This window comes from Salpingoeca rosetta (assembly GCF_000188695.1).
Source record: "Salpingoeca rosetta unplaced genomic scaffold supercont1.30, whole genome shotgun sequence".
Classification (NCBI taxonomy): domain Eukaryota; class Choanoflagellata; order Craspedida; family Salpingoecidae; genus Salpingoeca; species Salpingoeca rosetta.
The window spans coordinates 213,809-229,948 of NW_004754904.1; the positions used below are offsets into that span (position 1 = coordinate 213,809).

At 57.8% G+C, this 16,140-nt stretch overlaps 2 protein-coding genes across 2 annotated transcripts; one reads left to right on the forward strand and one right to left on the reverse strand.

Moving 5' to 3' along the window:
- Positions 1–250: 250 nt before the first annotated feature.
- On the reverse strand, positions 251–10,789 carry PTSG_09881 (uncharacterized protein; the record flags this gene model as incomplete). Its single annotated transcript, XM_004989177.1, has 30 exons — positions 10,445–10,789; positions 10,058–10,183; positions 9,716–9,787; positions 9,544–9,585; positions 9,236–9,316; positions 8,758–8,933; positions 8,438–8,498; positions 8,043–8,222; positions 7,756–7,815; positions 7,305–7,358; positions 7,037–7,105; positions 6,751–6,800; positions 6,425–6,537; positions 6,035–6,216; positions 5,723–5,784; positions 5,500–5,544; positions 5,138–5,263; positions 4,835–4,919; positions 4,482–4,658; positions 4,213–4,294; positions 3,228–4,012; positions 2,837–2,978; positions 2,473–2,613; positions 2,236–2,306; positions 1,942–2,052; positions 1,599–1,745; positions 1,292–1,414; positions 1,009–1,066; positions 721–839; positions 251–478 (listed from the first exon to the last, which is right to left on the reverse strand). Exons 1-30 carry the CDS (start codon positions 10,523–10,525, stop codon positions 251–253), a joined length of 3,849 nt encoding a protein of 1,282 aa, XP_004989234.1. The 5' UTR covers positions 10,526–10,789.
- Positions 10,790–12,245: 1,456 nt separating this feature from the next.
- PTSG_12948 (uncharacterized protein) lies at positions 12,246–15,895 on the forward strand (the record flags this gene model as incomplete). The annotated part of the gene is made up of 2 exons (XM_004989178.1): positions 12,246–15,460; positions 15,703–15,895. The coding sequence occupies 2 exons, from the start codon at positions 12,246–12,248 to the stop codon at positions 15,893–15,895; spliced, it is 3,408 nt and encodes a 1,135-aa protein (XP_004989235.1).
- Between the last annotated feature and the right edge of the window lie 245 nt (positions 15,896–16,140).

A 16,140-nucleotide genomic window follows, 5' to 3' on the forward strand; every position in this document is an offset into this window, starting at 1 on the left:
CCACCAACTTAATTACCATCAACTTAAGCCACCAACCACAACAACATGACAACAACAACACCAACAACTAAACAACAACAACAACTTAAACAACAACAAGAACCAACAACTCCGTAAATAAAACAACAACAACACCTTCATCAACAACAACTTATACAAAAACAACACCAACAACAACAACAACAACAACAACAACTTAAACAACAACAACAACAATTTAAACAACAACAAGAGCAACTTAAACAACAACTTAAACAACCGACAGCAACAGCAATAAGCACCGGCCTCTCAGCCACCACCCCACATCCGCCGGACCTGAATCTGCAGCAGCCTTGTCCTGGGATGTGTGCAGCTGCAGCCTGAGCTGTCGCATCGTCTCCTCCCGCTCGTCAATGTCCGCCTTGAGCCGCTCAACCTCTGCCGTCAGCCGCACCACCTGCCCGCGCAGGCCTTCGCCCTCATCGTGCGCACCATGCAGCTGGAAAAGGCGAAGCGTGGTGTGTGTGTGTGTGTGTGTGTGTGTGTGTGTGTGTGTGTGTGTGTGTGTGTGTGTGTGTGTGTGTGTGTGTGTGTACATCACTGTGGTGATGGAAGAGAGGGCAGAAGGAGACAGAAAGGGGATCATGCATGTGGGGCACCGCCCTGCAACAATGGCACTATGTGCACCACACACACACACACACACACATAGGCACACACAACACACAGATGCACACACACCCGCTCTGCGAGTTGGTCGTGGCTGTCACGGAGACGCTGCAGCTCATCAATGCACTGACGGGCGTTGTCCTGCTCCTGCCGCACCGTCGCCTCCTTCTCGGCAACAGCGGCCTCAAGGTCTGCAGTGGAAGGGGGGTTGAGTTGGAGGGGAAGAAGGAGGAACAACAACAAACACAATACGTACGCAGGCACACACGCACACATATGCACACATTTTTACACACGCACATACATACACATACGCACGTACATTATGCATGCCAAGCAATGCAACACGAGTGTATTCACCTTGGATGACACGTTGCAGCTCGGCCTTCTTGTGCTCGCACTGCCGTCGCAAGGCCTTCTGTACTCGTACCCAACACGCAATAGCACAGACCAACAATACAACAGGGAAACAGGGGTGACCGTGGTGTTGCATATTTTCACAACACAAATACCCTTCCGCGGTGCCTATCGTATACAGGCACACAGAGCCACACACACACACACACACACACACACACACACACACACACACACACACACACACACACACACACACACACACACACATCCACACACAGGAGACCTTGTCATCTTCGGCCTGAGCAATAAGACGGAGCTGGTCCTCGAGCTCATTGCGGAGACTGCGCACCACATCCCGCTCCTGCTGCACTTCCTCTCGCGCCGCGTCAAGGTCCCCGCTTGCATTCTGTGCACACAGATTGTGGTGGCGAGGTATCGTGAGGTGGGGGTGAGGCGGGACGGGATGGAAGAAGGCAGACGTGCGACAACGAGTTCCACACACACACACACACACACACACACACACACACACACACACACACACACACACGCACACAGGCGCACACCACCACCACGGGCACGGTGCCCACCCTGAGTTCGCGCTGCAGCCTGTCCCTGTCGAGTCTGGTCTGGGTGAGGGTGTCCTCCATATCGGCGAGCTCGCGCTTGAGGCCATCGCGCTCCACCGCCGCCCGCGACAGCGAAGACAACTCCGCATCCCGCTGCCGAATGCCGTCCTGGAGAAGGGGCAGGAGAGGAAATTTGGAAGGAACGTGTGTGTTGGAGGTGACAGGTGAAAATTGCACTCTTGTGTGAGCATGGGCGTGATTTCATGCTTGTGGCACTCACGCAACTCCACAGCATGTGCAACAGTACACCATTATGCAGCCACTATGTGTGTGTGTGCGCGTATGTGTGTGTGTGTGTGGTTACCTCAAGGTCGTGGATGGTGGACTCGTACGATGATGACGCGCCATCAAACTGAGCCGCCGTGTCCGCCAGCTCCTGCTCCAGGCGCTGCGCATTCCCTTCCGCTCGGTGCAGCTGAGAAGCAAAATTTGTGTGCAGTTGTGAGGCGTGTGTGTGTGTGTGTGTGTGTGTGTGTGTGTGTGTGTGTGTGCGAAGTGGACAAAACTGATGCTCGTGAATGGCGCGTGTAGGGCACAGCAGCTGGAGGCGAACACATCTCCCAATGCATTGACATTTGCGCCACCACGCTTCCAGCACCTGTTGCTCTGCCTGGTGAATGCGGTTCTGTGCATCCTCCGTCTCCCGCCGTGCAGCAAGCAGGTCACGCTCTGCAGTGGTCAACACCACCAGTCGCATCAAGTGATGTCACGCACAATTAAAAATACACTGTCAGTTGCACCAGAACCTTGGAACAAGCAAAAGTACACACATGCACGCACACATGCGTGCACACATGCGTGCACACACGCACACACATGCACGCAAGTGCATCACCTGACTGCTTGAGGGCAGCGGTCTGTTCCTCGAGGGCGGTGGAGAGCTGGTCAATGTCGCGAAGAAGGCGCTGCTTGTCGTTGTGCATCGTCGCCACCTCCCGTTCAACGCCCTCCATCTGCTCCTGTACCTCCCGCAGCGCTGTTGCAGGATACAAAGGGCGTGATTTGCGTGTGTGTGTGTGTGTGTGTGTGGTGACGAGAATGGCAGAGGTATCAAGGGGGTGTAATATGGAGAACGTCAGCAATGCAAGTACAGTGAGGACACTCGCCACAGACACGCAAGCACATACGAAACGTCACCCACACGCACATCCCCTCCTTCCTACTCCACCCCCAGCCCCAACACACACGTGCACACGTACCGGCCTGCGCCTGCTGGATTTCCTGGTCTGATGCCGCACGCTCCCTGTCCATGCGGTCCTCAAGCGACGACCGCAGCTGCCGCTCGCGCTCAAGACCAGACTGCAACGACGCGGCCTCTGCACGCAGCGCACCAAGCTCATCCTATGGTGGTGGTGATGACAGTGGTGGTGGTCATGAGTAGTGGTTGTGATGATGGTAGCTGAGTAGGCGTCGTTAAGCGTGTACCAAAGACAGCTTTGGGAGCCTTGCACGCCAACCAGGGAGTGTTACCAGCCCCACCCCACCCCCCCCCCCAAAAAAAAAAACCAACAAACACACGCACATGCATGCACGCGTCGCCCTTTATGCACATCCCACAATTGTACGCCCCCCTCCCCCCCCCCAACGCACCTGGTACTGCTGGCAGTCCTCTGCCATGCGGCGGTGCTGCTCCGTGATGCGCGTCAGCTCCTGTCCGCGCTGATCGTACAGCGACTGCAGCTCATCACGGCCCCGCACGGCCTCCCTCGCCGTGGCAAGGTCGCCCTCAAGCCGCGCCACCTGCTCCCCAAGCACTTCCAGCTGGTGCTCCCGCTCCGCCGCCGTCTGCCGCATCTCTGCGACCGTCTCGTCCATGCTGCGCAGTTCGTGTCGCAGCGGGTCCAGCTCTGCCCGCAGCCTGTGCACGCTTGCGTTGGCCTCGTCCCGCTGCTGCACGGCGTCTTCCAGCTCCTCCTCAAGCTTCTCGCACCGCTTGCGCTGGCTCTCCAGCTCAGACTCAAGCTGCGAAATGTGCAGCCCGCTGTTGCGGTCGGCCTGTTGAAACCGCCGCCGTGCGTCGTCGGCATCGTCCTCCGCCTGCCGCAGCCTGGCCTCCAGGTCCCCGACCGTCTCCTGCAGCGTGGCAATGGTTGCCCGGCAGCCCTCCACCTCCCCCTGCGTCTCCCGCAGCGTGCGGGTGAGCGTCTTGTTGAGGCCCTCCAGCTCCTGCGTGCGCTGCGCCGCCTGTCGCGCCAGCTCTGCGTCCCCCATTGCCTGGTCAAGGGCCTCTGTCAGCTCGTTCACGCGGCGCGCGCACGCCTGCGCTGCTGCCTGGTGCTCGCTCGCTGCGTCCTCGGCCTCTGCTCGTCGCTCCTCCTCCGCTGCCAGCCGGCGCCGCAATTTGCCCACCTCCTCCTCCGCATCTTCCGCTTGCGCTGATGTGGCAATGCGCGGTGCGGAAGGATGTGGATTGAACACGAGTACGGAACGTGGGCACCATGAGCCAAGGCGAGGCGCAAACGAAGAAAGTATTCCACCAGCACAAGCACAAGCACGAGCGCGAGCACAGAAACAGGAATGTGCAGATGTCATCATGTGCACATTCACAGGTACGCTCAGCAGTATTTGCGCTCACCGGTGGCCTCTGTGATTTGTGCGCGGTGTTCGAGACAGACGATGCGGTGGTTTTCGTCGGCAGCGTCAAGCTTCTCCCGGACCTGAGTCAATGAAGGGGGAGGGGAGGGATGTTGGTTGTTTCACAACACACACACACACACACCACACACACACACAACACACACACACAACACGCCAGCCCACATACACACGTATGCACGCGCACACGCACACACACACACACATGCACATATGCACGCACACACACACACACACACACACACACACCTCGTCCAGTTGTGCCTGCAAGTCCTCTTCGCGAGCGAGGGCCCTGTCGAGCTGCCGCTTGTAGTCGCTGCTCTGTTCGTTTGCAGCGTCAAGCAGGCTGTTGAGGCGCGAAATTGTCTCCGCCTGCTCCCGGCGCACGTGCTCGCTGTTGGTGTTCACGGCCTCTTGCGACCGCACCTGTATCATGTCACACACGCATGTGTACATGTGCCCAAGCACATGTGGTGAGTAAGGAGGGGAGGTGGGGGAGGAAGCGCGCAGGAAGTGTACAAAAACAAACGCTGATCCTACGCTCGGTGAGAGACAAACACCACGACCACCACGCGTTAGGACACGAGGGTTGCGGCCACCACCTTGTTTGCGGCCTTATCCAGCATCTTGGACTTGGTGGCCAGACCTTCCTTCAAGTCATCAATTTGTTTCTCCAATTGCGCAATCCTGATGATGAACACGGCGGGTGAACGCCGTTTCGTGTGTGTGTGTGTGTGTGTGTGTGTGTGTGTGTGTGTGTGTGTGTGTGTGTGTGTGTTAATGAACGTTTCAACATAATCTCATCGGTCACAAACACAGGGCACGCCCACATCTACATACTCACACACGCGCGCGCGCGCACACACACACACACACACACATACGTCCGCATGCGGCCTTGTTACCTTTGCTGCTGGACGGCGTGCGTGTCCGCGGTTGCGGATTGCGAATCCTGTGCATCCTTGAGCTTGGCCGCCTGCTGCGCCACCTGCTCTTCAAGTGATGAGATCGTTCGCTTGCACTCCGCAACCCTGCACACCCAATGTCGTGAAATGGGTTGTTGAAGAGCGGATAGGTGGGCGCGTGGATTGTTTGATGGGTGGATTGTTTGATGTTGGGTGAGTCAGCTGTCGGTTGGTCAGGCTGGTGCGTGGGTGCAAGCGCGGGCGGTAGCGCGAGCGGTAGCCATGTTACATGCAGGCGAGTGTGTGGACGAGTGACGATCGGGTTGGTTCGGACAAGTGGTGTGGTTGCAATTGGGACGCACCTGTCCTTTTCGTCCAACAGTTGATTCTGGAGCTCAACCGCCAGCCTGCAGAGAACAAACGCCAGACAAGCGAGAGGCACGAGGCACGAGGAAGCTATCAACACAACAACAAAAGTCCACACAACATTGCACACACACACGCGCTCGTCCATACACACATATACACGGATAAACACACGCGTCCATCCCTTCGTTCCATTGCACAATGGTCAGCTGGAATCACCTTGATGAGCGGTCGTCCTTGCTCCGCTGCTCGTGAAGACGCGACTTTGCATCCGTATCCAGCTGAGAGGCAAACGGGGAAAGAGAGAGACAGAGACAGAGAGAGAGAGACAGACAGACAGACAGATAGACACACACGCACACGCACGCACACGCACGCACACACGAGCTCGTGTCAGCTTTCGTGTGGAGGCCGTGGGCACGACAGCAGCTCAAATCGGCCGTGGCGCCTTTAGGCAAAGACGCACAAGTACGCAGCCATGCAACCCTGCGAACAAGCAAACGCAGGAGCATGTCAATCAACAGCACACACCTGCTGCAACTTTGTTCTGTATTCGTCCTCCAGCTCTGTTCGCCTTCGCCTCAGCTGCTCCTCAAGTGCGCGAATCCGCTCATCATCGTCGCTGCTGCTGCTGCTGCTATCGCTGCTGCTACTGCTTGTGCTGTCGTCGCCGCTGGTTCTGCCGCGGCCGTGCTCTGCCAGCAGCCGCTCAGCTGTCAGGGATGCGTGTCAAGGTGCGTGGTATGTGGGAAAGGTGTGGTTGCGCGTCAATTAATCGATGAAACGAGCGCAACCACGTCAAAGGTCAAACAAACAGCCGTGCACACGCGCACGCACACGCATGCACATGCATGCACACGCGCGTGCACTGCCTCGATGGTGCTCCCTGACAACAACACAGAAAGGCCGTGTCGCGGGTACCTTGCGTCTCGCGTTTGACTGCAGCGGCAATCTGTTCAGCGAGCTTCTTACGATCAAGCTCAAGATCCGCCTTCAACTGCTCAACAGAACGCTTCTCTTCACCAAGCGCACGCCTGCACAACACAGAACCAGCGGTGTTGAGGTGGAGGTCATGACATGGGACAGCGCATGAATATGCACGCGCCGCAAGCACCCTCACGAGCAACGCACACAAGCAAGTGCAAACACACACATACACACATACATGCACACATACACGCATACACGCATGCACACATGCACACATACACGCGTGCCGAGCTACGCTGCATCGCATGTGTACAAACCGCAATGAATCTGTTGAGTCTGCACGTGCGTGGAGGTCACCAGTGATGCTCTGCACAACCATGTACACACACCAGACCCGTGCATGGATGAGACATAGTTCAACATGCACCTGTGTCGTGACGACCAACAAGTTATACCATCATCACCGCCATCACCACACAAACCCCATCCTCTCCTCTACCATCGCAGCAGGCTGATTGCATGGGTGCATGTGTGTGTGTGTGTGTGTGTGTGTGTGTGTGTGTGTGTGTGTGTGTGTGTGTGTGTGTGTGTGTGTGGGCACACCTCTGCGTGGTGGGTTGACGGGAGCGCGTGCCGCCGTTCAGCGAGACGGCGCCGCTCCTCCTCAATCTCCTGATAACGGCATGGTGTGTTGTTGTTGTTGTTGTTGTTGTGTGTGTGTGTGTGTGTGTGTGAATGAGCACAATTACCAGTGCGCAACAAATGTGTGTGTGTGTGCTGTGTGGAGTGGAGCAATTGCACTGCCAGCCCTCTCAACGTGAAAACGTCGTACAGCACGCCACTTCGTCTTCTGTCTTCCACCGCTGCGCACCTCCTGCAGCCGTCGCAGTCGGGCCCGCTCCAGGTCAAGCTCGCGCCGCTCCGCCTGCACAGGGGTGGTGGTGATGATGATGATGATGATGATGATGATGATGATGATGATGATGATGATGATGATGATGATGATGATGATGATGATGATGATGATGATGATGATGATGATGATGATGATGATGATGATGATGATGATGATGATGATGATGATGATGATGATGATGATGATGATGATGGGGTACGTCGAGCAGAAGACAACAACATTGTCAGCGGCAACGGGTTCAGTGACGCGGTGCGTGTGATACAACAACAACAACACACGTTTAGGCGCGCAAACATCAGAAATCCACAAATAAACAGCACCATCAAACACATGCACGGGTGTGTGTGTGTGTGTGTGTGTGTGTGTGTGTGTGTGTGTGTGTGTGTGTGTGTGTGTGTCTGCTCACCTCGAGCGAGATGCCGGCAACGGCCTCCGCATTACCGCTGCGCAGCGCACTCCTCAGCCGCTAACATCGCGCAACAACAGTGATGGTGGTATGGTGATGATGATTGTGGTGGCGTGAGAGTTGCGTGCAATACATGGATCCCAGTGTGTGCACGCGAGCGCGGGCACACACTCACACACACTCACACACATATATACACACGGCAAACGCACATTCACACAAACACACACACACAAACACACGTTCATCGCCCGAGTCTCCATCACCCCAAATGCATGTGTACAGACCTGCACTTCGTCTTCCCTGTCCTGGAGCCTGGTCTTCAGGTCTGCTGTCTTGGTCCTCACCTGCTCCTCCACCTCCTGCTCAATCTGCCGGGTTGACGCCGACGCCGCTTTTCCGCTGCGCTGCAGTTGTGCATTGGCTGCGTCCAGTCGTGACTCGAGCTCTTGCACCCGCTCACGCAGCTGTCACATGCGCATGAAGGTGTGAGCATGAGCATGCATTTGCATTTGCATATGTGCGTGTACATGTGTGTGTGTGTGTGCACGTGAATGTGAGTATGGCCGAGCACCTTCACTTGCGCACTTGTGACCACGCTCAGGTAACAACCACCATGAGCACTGTAACCATCATGACACGCCCCCCTCCCCCGCGACACACGAAGTGGCAAGCACCGCACCTGTTTTCGCTCCTCGTCCGTCCGCCGCGCAGCAAACAGCTGGCGCTCTGTCTCCTGCAACCTGTTGCCAAACAGCACACGCGCACAGACGACAAGCAACCGTGAGGCGATGGACACACAAATGTACACCACGCACAACCCACGCACAACACACACACGCACAACACACGCACATGCACACACACGCACACGCACGCACCACACACACACACACACAAGACAACACATACGCAGCACACACACACACATAACCACGCCCACGCAAACGCATATGAAGCATCAAAATCAATTGCAATCACTCCGTCATGCCAACGACAAACCTTGCGCGCGTGTCTTCGAGTTCGGTGCGCAGGCCCGTGTGTTCTGCATTGGACCGTTTCGAGGCATGCAAGTTGGCTTCCTCCAACTTGCCCCTGTACCATTGCACGTCCTTCTCCAACTCCTGCACGCGCATTTCAAGCGCGGCGCGGTCCTGTGACGACAGCGTTTGTGACCGCTGTCCATGTGTGCGTGTTGCGTTGCATCGTGTTGTGTTGTGTTGTGTTGTGTTGTGTTGTGTTGTGTTGTGTTGTGTTGTGTTGTGTTGTGTTGTGTTGTGTTGTGTTGTGTTGTGTTGTGTTGTGTTGTGTGTTGTGTGTTGTGTTAGGGTGTACGTTTCAGGTGCGCGTGGTGAAGATAACTCAGCAGCCTGCGTGCCAACTTATTCTGCCGGCAGCAACATTCAGTGCACGAACCATGACCACACATCGACAATCATGGACAGAGACAATATACATTCGACACTTCGCATCAACCTACGCGCATGCGTGATTCGACGTCGTTGCGGCTGCGGTCTGCCCGTCGAAGTTCATCTTCCAGCTCAGAGACGCGCGCTTGCAGCTGAAGGGCGCGCGGATGTCACGTGCACGTACGCATGTGTCGCGTGGCACGCGTTGAGTGCTGTGTGAGCGCGTGGGGGTGCAGGAGGAGTTCACCTGTCGCTGGTGGCTGCCGCAACACGCTCTCCAAACGCAAACACACACACACACACACACACACACACACACACACACACACACACACACACACACACACACACACACACACGCACGCACGCACGCACGCACCTGTTGTCGCTTGCGTTCGTTGAGGGCCATGAGTTCGCCACCCTGTTCACAGGACGGTGAAGATGAGTGACAAAGCGCAGCTGGAGATACACAAGTGCACGCGATGATGACGAACATGCTAATGCAGGAAGGACAGACAAGGCACACACGACATCAAGCGTTGGTGCCACACCTCTCGAAGAAGGCGATCTTTCTCTTGGATTTCGCGTTCCATGTTTGCCACGTGCTCACGCAGCGCATCGGCCTGCATGACCACGCACGGCGCCCGCGATTGCATGCAGAGGCATTCGTGAGGGAAGTGGAGTAGAGCAGCTCACAACGCACCAAAGACCAATTCGGTATCCTAGCATTCATGTGCAAGGTCACGTGTGCCCAAGGGCGAGCGAGCACAGCTCTGCTGAACACATCGCCTCACCCAATCACGCACAAGCACACATGCACGTGTGCAGGTGTACGTGCGTAACACACACACACACGCACACGCACGCACACGCACACACACACGCAGACACACCTGCTGGCGTGACACGCCTGAGCCGCCATCGCGTCCTCGAGCACTGTTGCCGCCGAGGAAGCGGTCTTGCAGCTCCTGCAGCCGCATCTTCAAGTCAAAGTTCTCCTTGCTCAAGGCATCGATCGTCTAGGGGTGGAGAAAACACCAATGATTGGTGGTTAACACACAATGCGGCACAAAGAGGCACGCACCATACAGCGTGACACGGAACAGCATACAAGACGACACAAGAGACACAAGAGACACACCACTACACAGAACACACACTCTACAAACACAACACGACACACGGAACACACTCAACACAACACGACACGGCACATCCACACACACGTGCACAAACGCACACAAGCCACAGCTCCATGTCCGTTGCTGACATTGACTGACCTCTTCTTGGCTCTTGAGCGTGCGTGTTGAAGGCGAAGGCGAGCGACCATAGCCACGAGGCCGTGGCGTGCGGTAGCTCATGGCTGACCCTTTCTTCCGCTCAAGCAAAGTAAAGCAAAACAAAGCAAGCTCGTCGTCCCCTTCCCGTCTCCTTGTTCATACACACACACACACACAGGCAGCTAGCAACGCACCCACGATGCCGGGGATGCAGCAAGCAAGCTGTGTTGGGCTTTGTGAGTTGCTTTGGCTGGTTGGATGGGCTCTGTTGTGGTTTGTTGTTTTCAAATCGTGGGCGGTTGAGGAGCAGTGCAACGGTCGCAGCGGCACCAGCACCACTTTGTCATGTCGTGAACGAACGGCGGATTTCCGGCTGATTCGCTTCGCACGAGCTTCAAGCATACCTCTTACTTTTGCTTAAAATTCCGCTGACGTCAGCACCACCCAACCAAATTTGCACTTTCGCGAATCTGACCAATCAGGTGGGACGTTTGGCGACCATTCTTGTGCTGTGACGCGAGAATTGGGCGATTCTACGAAGACATCAAACAATCCTCCAAGGGGAAAACAATCTCCAACAATAAAAAAAAACGCTTGCCCACACAACACCGTGCCATCCCCTTTGTTTTGTGGCAGCACGCCAACCAACACCAAACACCAGCCACTGCATTCACTCGCTCGTGTTGTGTGGAGACTGCGCCGCGCGGACGCGCCCTGCTCATCTTTGACTTGCTGTGTGCTGCTTCACCCTTGTTCCCTGTTGTGTTGGCGACCAGCCCGGACGCCTGCACTCCATCGCCTCACCCTCTGTGTACAGTCAATAATTGAAATCTCTCCGCGTTCTGTTCTTGATCCTTCCCTGCCTGTCTTCGTCCTCTCGCGTAAGTCCGCTGTTGCATGGCTGTGCTGTGTGTCTCTGTCTGTGTCTGTGTCTGTGTGTGTGTGAGTGTGAGTGTGTGTGTGTGTGTGGTGTTCATGTGCGGCGTACGCGCTGTAACACAAGTGCGCGCAACTGCAGCGCCTGCTCCTCCTTGTGCTGCTTTGTGGCGTTCGTCATAACAAGCTTGTGCACCCGCACTTATTTAGCTGCTTGCGTGTTTGTGTGTTTGTCTGCTGCATCGTTGCTTATTTGCACGCCCCTGTTCCCTCGTCCATGCACACACACACGCCATCACCATCACTTGTGCACAGAGACAGAATCGCTGTTTTGTCCATTGGACTCCCTCTGCTTCGTGACACAGCGCAAGCGGCCGCCAAGCACCACGTTTCTCCCTGACAACTCACCTCCTTGCTTGCTTGCAACCACAACACAACACCACACAACACAACACACAGCACACAACAACACGCCATGAGGTGGCGTCAACCCTTGCACGACGACGTGCGTGCACGCGCCACCTCCACATCACCCTTGTTGTCTCCGACACAACGATCAGAAAGCCCCAGCGCATCATCAATCACACACCATCACCACCACATACAACACTGCAACAACACCACCACGAATGCTGTCTGCAGCGAAGCCCAAGAGTGGCTCGCACCGCCAGCACTCACCAAGCAGGCACAACTACACCAACAACGAAACCCACAAACACGCCAACAACAACAACAACAACAACAACAACAACAACAACAACAACAACAACAACAACAACAATCATGCACATGTTGTGCACGTCAACAACAAAGACAACAACAGTCACAGACAGCTGCAGCGTCAGCCGCACCAACGCAGCGCAGGCAACAACACCACAACACACAACCTCGGCAAAGACAACAGCCCTCCGCAAGGCGCTTCGCAATGGCACACCTGTTACCCGCTGCCTTCTTCGCGTTGCTGCTTGCCCTCGCCACGTGCACCAGCCCAGCTGCAGGCCAACAACACCAGCAGCACTCGCTGCTTCCGGATCCGGCCCTGCGCTGGGACTTTGACGATGACGCCCAAGGCACCATCGCCCCAGGCAACACCGCCTACGCCTTCTCCACAGGCGACCTGGCGCTGCACGGCATGCTCGCTGGCGGCGCAACACGCACCCCGGCCAGCTGGCAGGCCTCCGACACGACGCAGGAGAGGCCAGGAGCCGTGCTCACCATCAACAACACTGCGGGCAGTGCCGGCGTGTACGTGCCCGTCCCCGAAAGCGCTACACCGGCGTTCCTCGACACCACAGACTCGCGGTTTTGTTGGGTCAGGATGCTCACTGGCGATGACGATGGCATGCAACAACAACAGCAGCAGCCGCTGCTCGTGCTGGCCAATGTCGAGAGCCAGGAGAGCGCTGCACTCGTGGCACTGGACGGCGTCCTCGCGTACGTCCACACAGACGGCTTTGGTGCCCAGTCCACCATTGTCGCCGACACGGCCCACGCAGACCTTCGCAATGGCCTGTGGCACCACGTCGGCGTCACCCGCACCAGCACAGGCGCCATCACCCTGTTTGTCGACGGATCCCCTGTTGGAAGCGACACGCTGGACGCCACGGCCGCTGCCAGCCCCGTCGCGGTGCAGGCCATCTCGCTTGCCTACGAGGTCAACGCCATCGCCGCGACCAGCACATCCACCGCAACGCAGTTGGATGACGTGCGCGTGTACAACACCACCCTCACCGCGGCCCAGGTCGACGCCCTGTACACGGGTACCAGCTTTGTTCCCGCCAACTCGGGCGACCCGGCTGCTGCTGCGGCGGCGCTTGTTGCTGCGTTTCCCGCGCCGCCACCAACCACCGCCAATGGCCGCGTCATTGGCGCGTGGACCTTCAACGAAGACCCCTCCACCACCAACACGGCCTACGACGGCAGCCTGTACGGCCACCACCTCCTCCTGCCGCCCACAGCGCAGCTTGCCGCCACCAGCCCCAGCGTGTCGGCAAGCAACCCGGGCTCCCTGCGGCTGTTTGGTACTGCCGGCGTTCGCACGTGGTCGTCCCCGTTTCTGCCGTACGTCAACCTCACCCGCCCGGAGACACGCCGCCTCTGGTTTCGCCCCGCAAACATCGAGAGCCTGCAGGCACTCGTCTCCTACGTGGGCAGCAACGGCGACCACTCCACGCTGTACATCTACTCGCAGCGCTTCTACTACTTTGCGCGGGTGAACGGCGTGGAGGACCGCGTCATCACCAGCCGCGTGCTCACCGCAGCCAACACGTGGTACTACGTCGTGCTCTCCCGCGACGTGGACGACAGCGGCGCGTGGGAGCTCTCCATCACCCTCAACGCGGTGGAGGTGGCCCGCCAGCCGCTGTCTGCCGTGCCAACCTCGCTCGACTCCATCCACATTGGCGCCATCAACAACGACCAGGTCTTCCAGGGCCACATTGACGATATCACGCTGCTCGCATCCTACGTCAACCCGGGCCAGCCGGGCGCCACCACATCAACGGCAACAGCAGCACCCACAACAACAACCACCACCACAACCGCAGCCCTGGATGGCTCCGGCTCGGGCTCATTCACGCCCCTGACCACGGCGTCGCCAACCTCAGCAGACCCAACAACCACCGCCACAGCAGCCACGACAACGCCAACAGCCACGACGACGACAACAACAACGACAGCACCGGCGACACCGCAGTCGTCCACCGCTGATGTGTCTCGCCCGTCCATTCGCTTTGACTTTGAGGGCGAGGACGAACAGCAGCAACAGCTTGCAGGCGACAGCAGCGCATCTGGGGCAACGGTGTTTTCGTGGGGCACGGGCACGCGTGCGCTGCACGGTGTTCGCTCGACCACGGCCACCTCGCTCAACGCCACCGTCAGCGTCGCTGGTGATGTCAGCCTCTCCCTCACGGGCGCATCCGGTATGCGTGTGCCGCTCACAGGCTCACACGACGCCACCACCAGCAGCGCGAATGCGTGGCCCACACCGTATGAGACGCGCTCGCTGTGGGTGCTGCTGCCGCCAGCGGACACGGGCGCTAACCCGTTTATCCACTCGCTTGTTGACTTCTCCCACAGCAGCACGTTTGACCGCAGCGGGCTTCGCATCTACGAGGGGCGTGTCGAGTTCTCCGAGCGCGAGCAGAGCACCGGTGTCCAGACCACCGTCACCGCGCCGCCCACGACAGACCTGCGCACCAACACATGGCGCTTTGTTGCCATGACCCGCAACGCCTCTGCGATTGCGCTGTACGTTGACGGCGAGCTCGTCGCTGCTGGCACCACTGCCGCCGCTGTCGGTGGTGGTGGCAGTGGTGATGTGGTACCCGTGCCCACGGACACGCTGAGCATCGGCTACCTGGCACACGGGTCGGCCCCGCTCGCGCTCACGGGCGCTGTGGATGACGTGCGTGTGTACCGCGGCGTGCTCAATGCAACAGACATTCAGCTGTTGCACCAGCAGGGGCTGGCGCGCACGCTGGCGTCTGCGGCGTTTTCGGTGCCCACTGCACCCTCGCCCTACCCTGCGCTCGCCGCGGTGCTGGCGGCCGGGTGGGCGTTTGAGGAAGGCAGCGGCAACGTCGCGTTTGACGCCAGCGGCAGCGGGTACCACGCCCTCCTCGCTGCAGCCAACGCGTGGACGTCCAGCGACCTGGTCACGCGTGCCACCGTGAGCACGACCGCTGTTGCTGCTGCTGCGGCAGACGCGGCAGACGCGGCGCTCATCACTGTTGTGCGCGGGGCCGAGGACATTATGGGCGCGGGCGTGGCCAACTACACGCTCGCTGCGTCCTTCCGCACCACGCAGGCGAGCGGTGTTCTGATGCTGGTTGGCGGCGTTGGTGGCGACTTTGATCGCGTCTCGCTCGTCATCATCGATGGCGTGCTCGTCCTCTCCCTCACAAATGCACAGAGCAGCGCCTATCTCGGCCAGCACCCGGACGACACCCCAGTCACCGATGGCGCGTGGCACACGGCTGTGGCCTCCTTTGCCCGCGCTGCCAGCGGGGCGTATGTGGTTGACCTGTACCTTGATGGCGAGCTGCTTGCGTGGCCGTCGTCCCCAACTGTGCTCTCGTTTCGCCCTGTCGTTGAGGAGCTGTTTATTGGCGGCCGCCCCGACGGCAGCGGCGGCGTGCAGTACGCGTTTGATGGCGCGCTTGATAACGTCGCAGTGTTTGACACCGCACTCGATGCAGACACCGTGGCTGCCCTCTCTGCCGCCACGACGACAACCACAACCACCACAACCTCAACGACAACCACCACCACAACCTCAACAACCTCAACGACAACTACGATGGGTTCGTTCTTTAACGCTTCTGGATCGGGCATGGTGGACCTCTCCTCCACAACCACCCTTGTGTCCACGCCAAGCACAGCCACGACAACAACAACAAACACAACTACATCCACAACAACAACCACTACAACAAGCACAAGTACAACCACCACTTCCACTACCACGACGACGACGGCGACAACATCAACGACGACGACGACAAGAACCACCACCACCACGACAGCTGCCCCCACGACGACAAGCACATCCACGCTTGCATCCGGGAGTGGTGAAGCAAGTGGAAGTACCACTACCACAACAACAACAACAACAACAACAACAACAACAACCACGACCACTACCACAACAACCTCTACCACTACCACGACAACAACAAGCACGACAAGCACGTCCACGCTTGCATCTGGGAGTGGTGAAGGAAGTGGAAGTACCACAACTACAACAACAACAACAACAACAACAACAACAACAACAACAACAACCACGACCACAACCATCACCACCACGACCACAACAA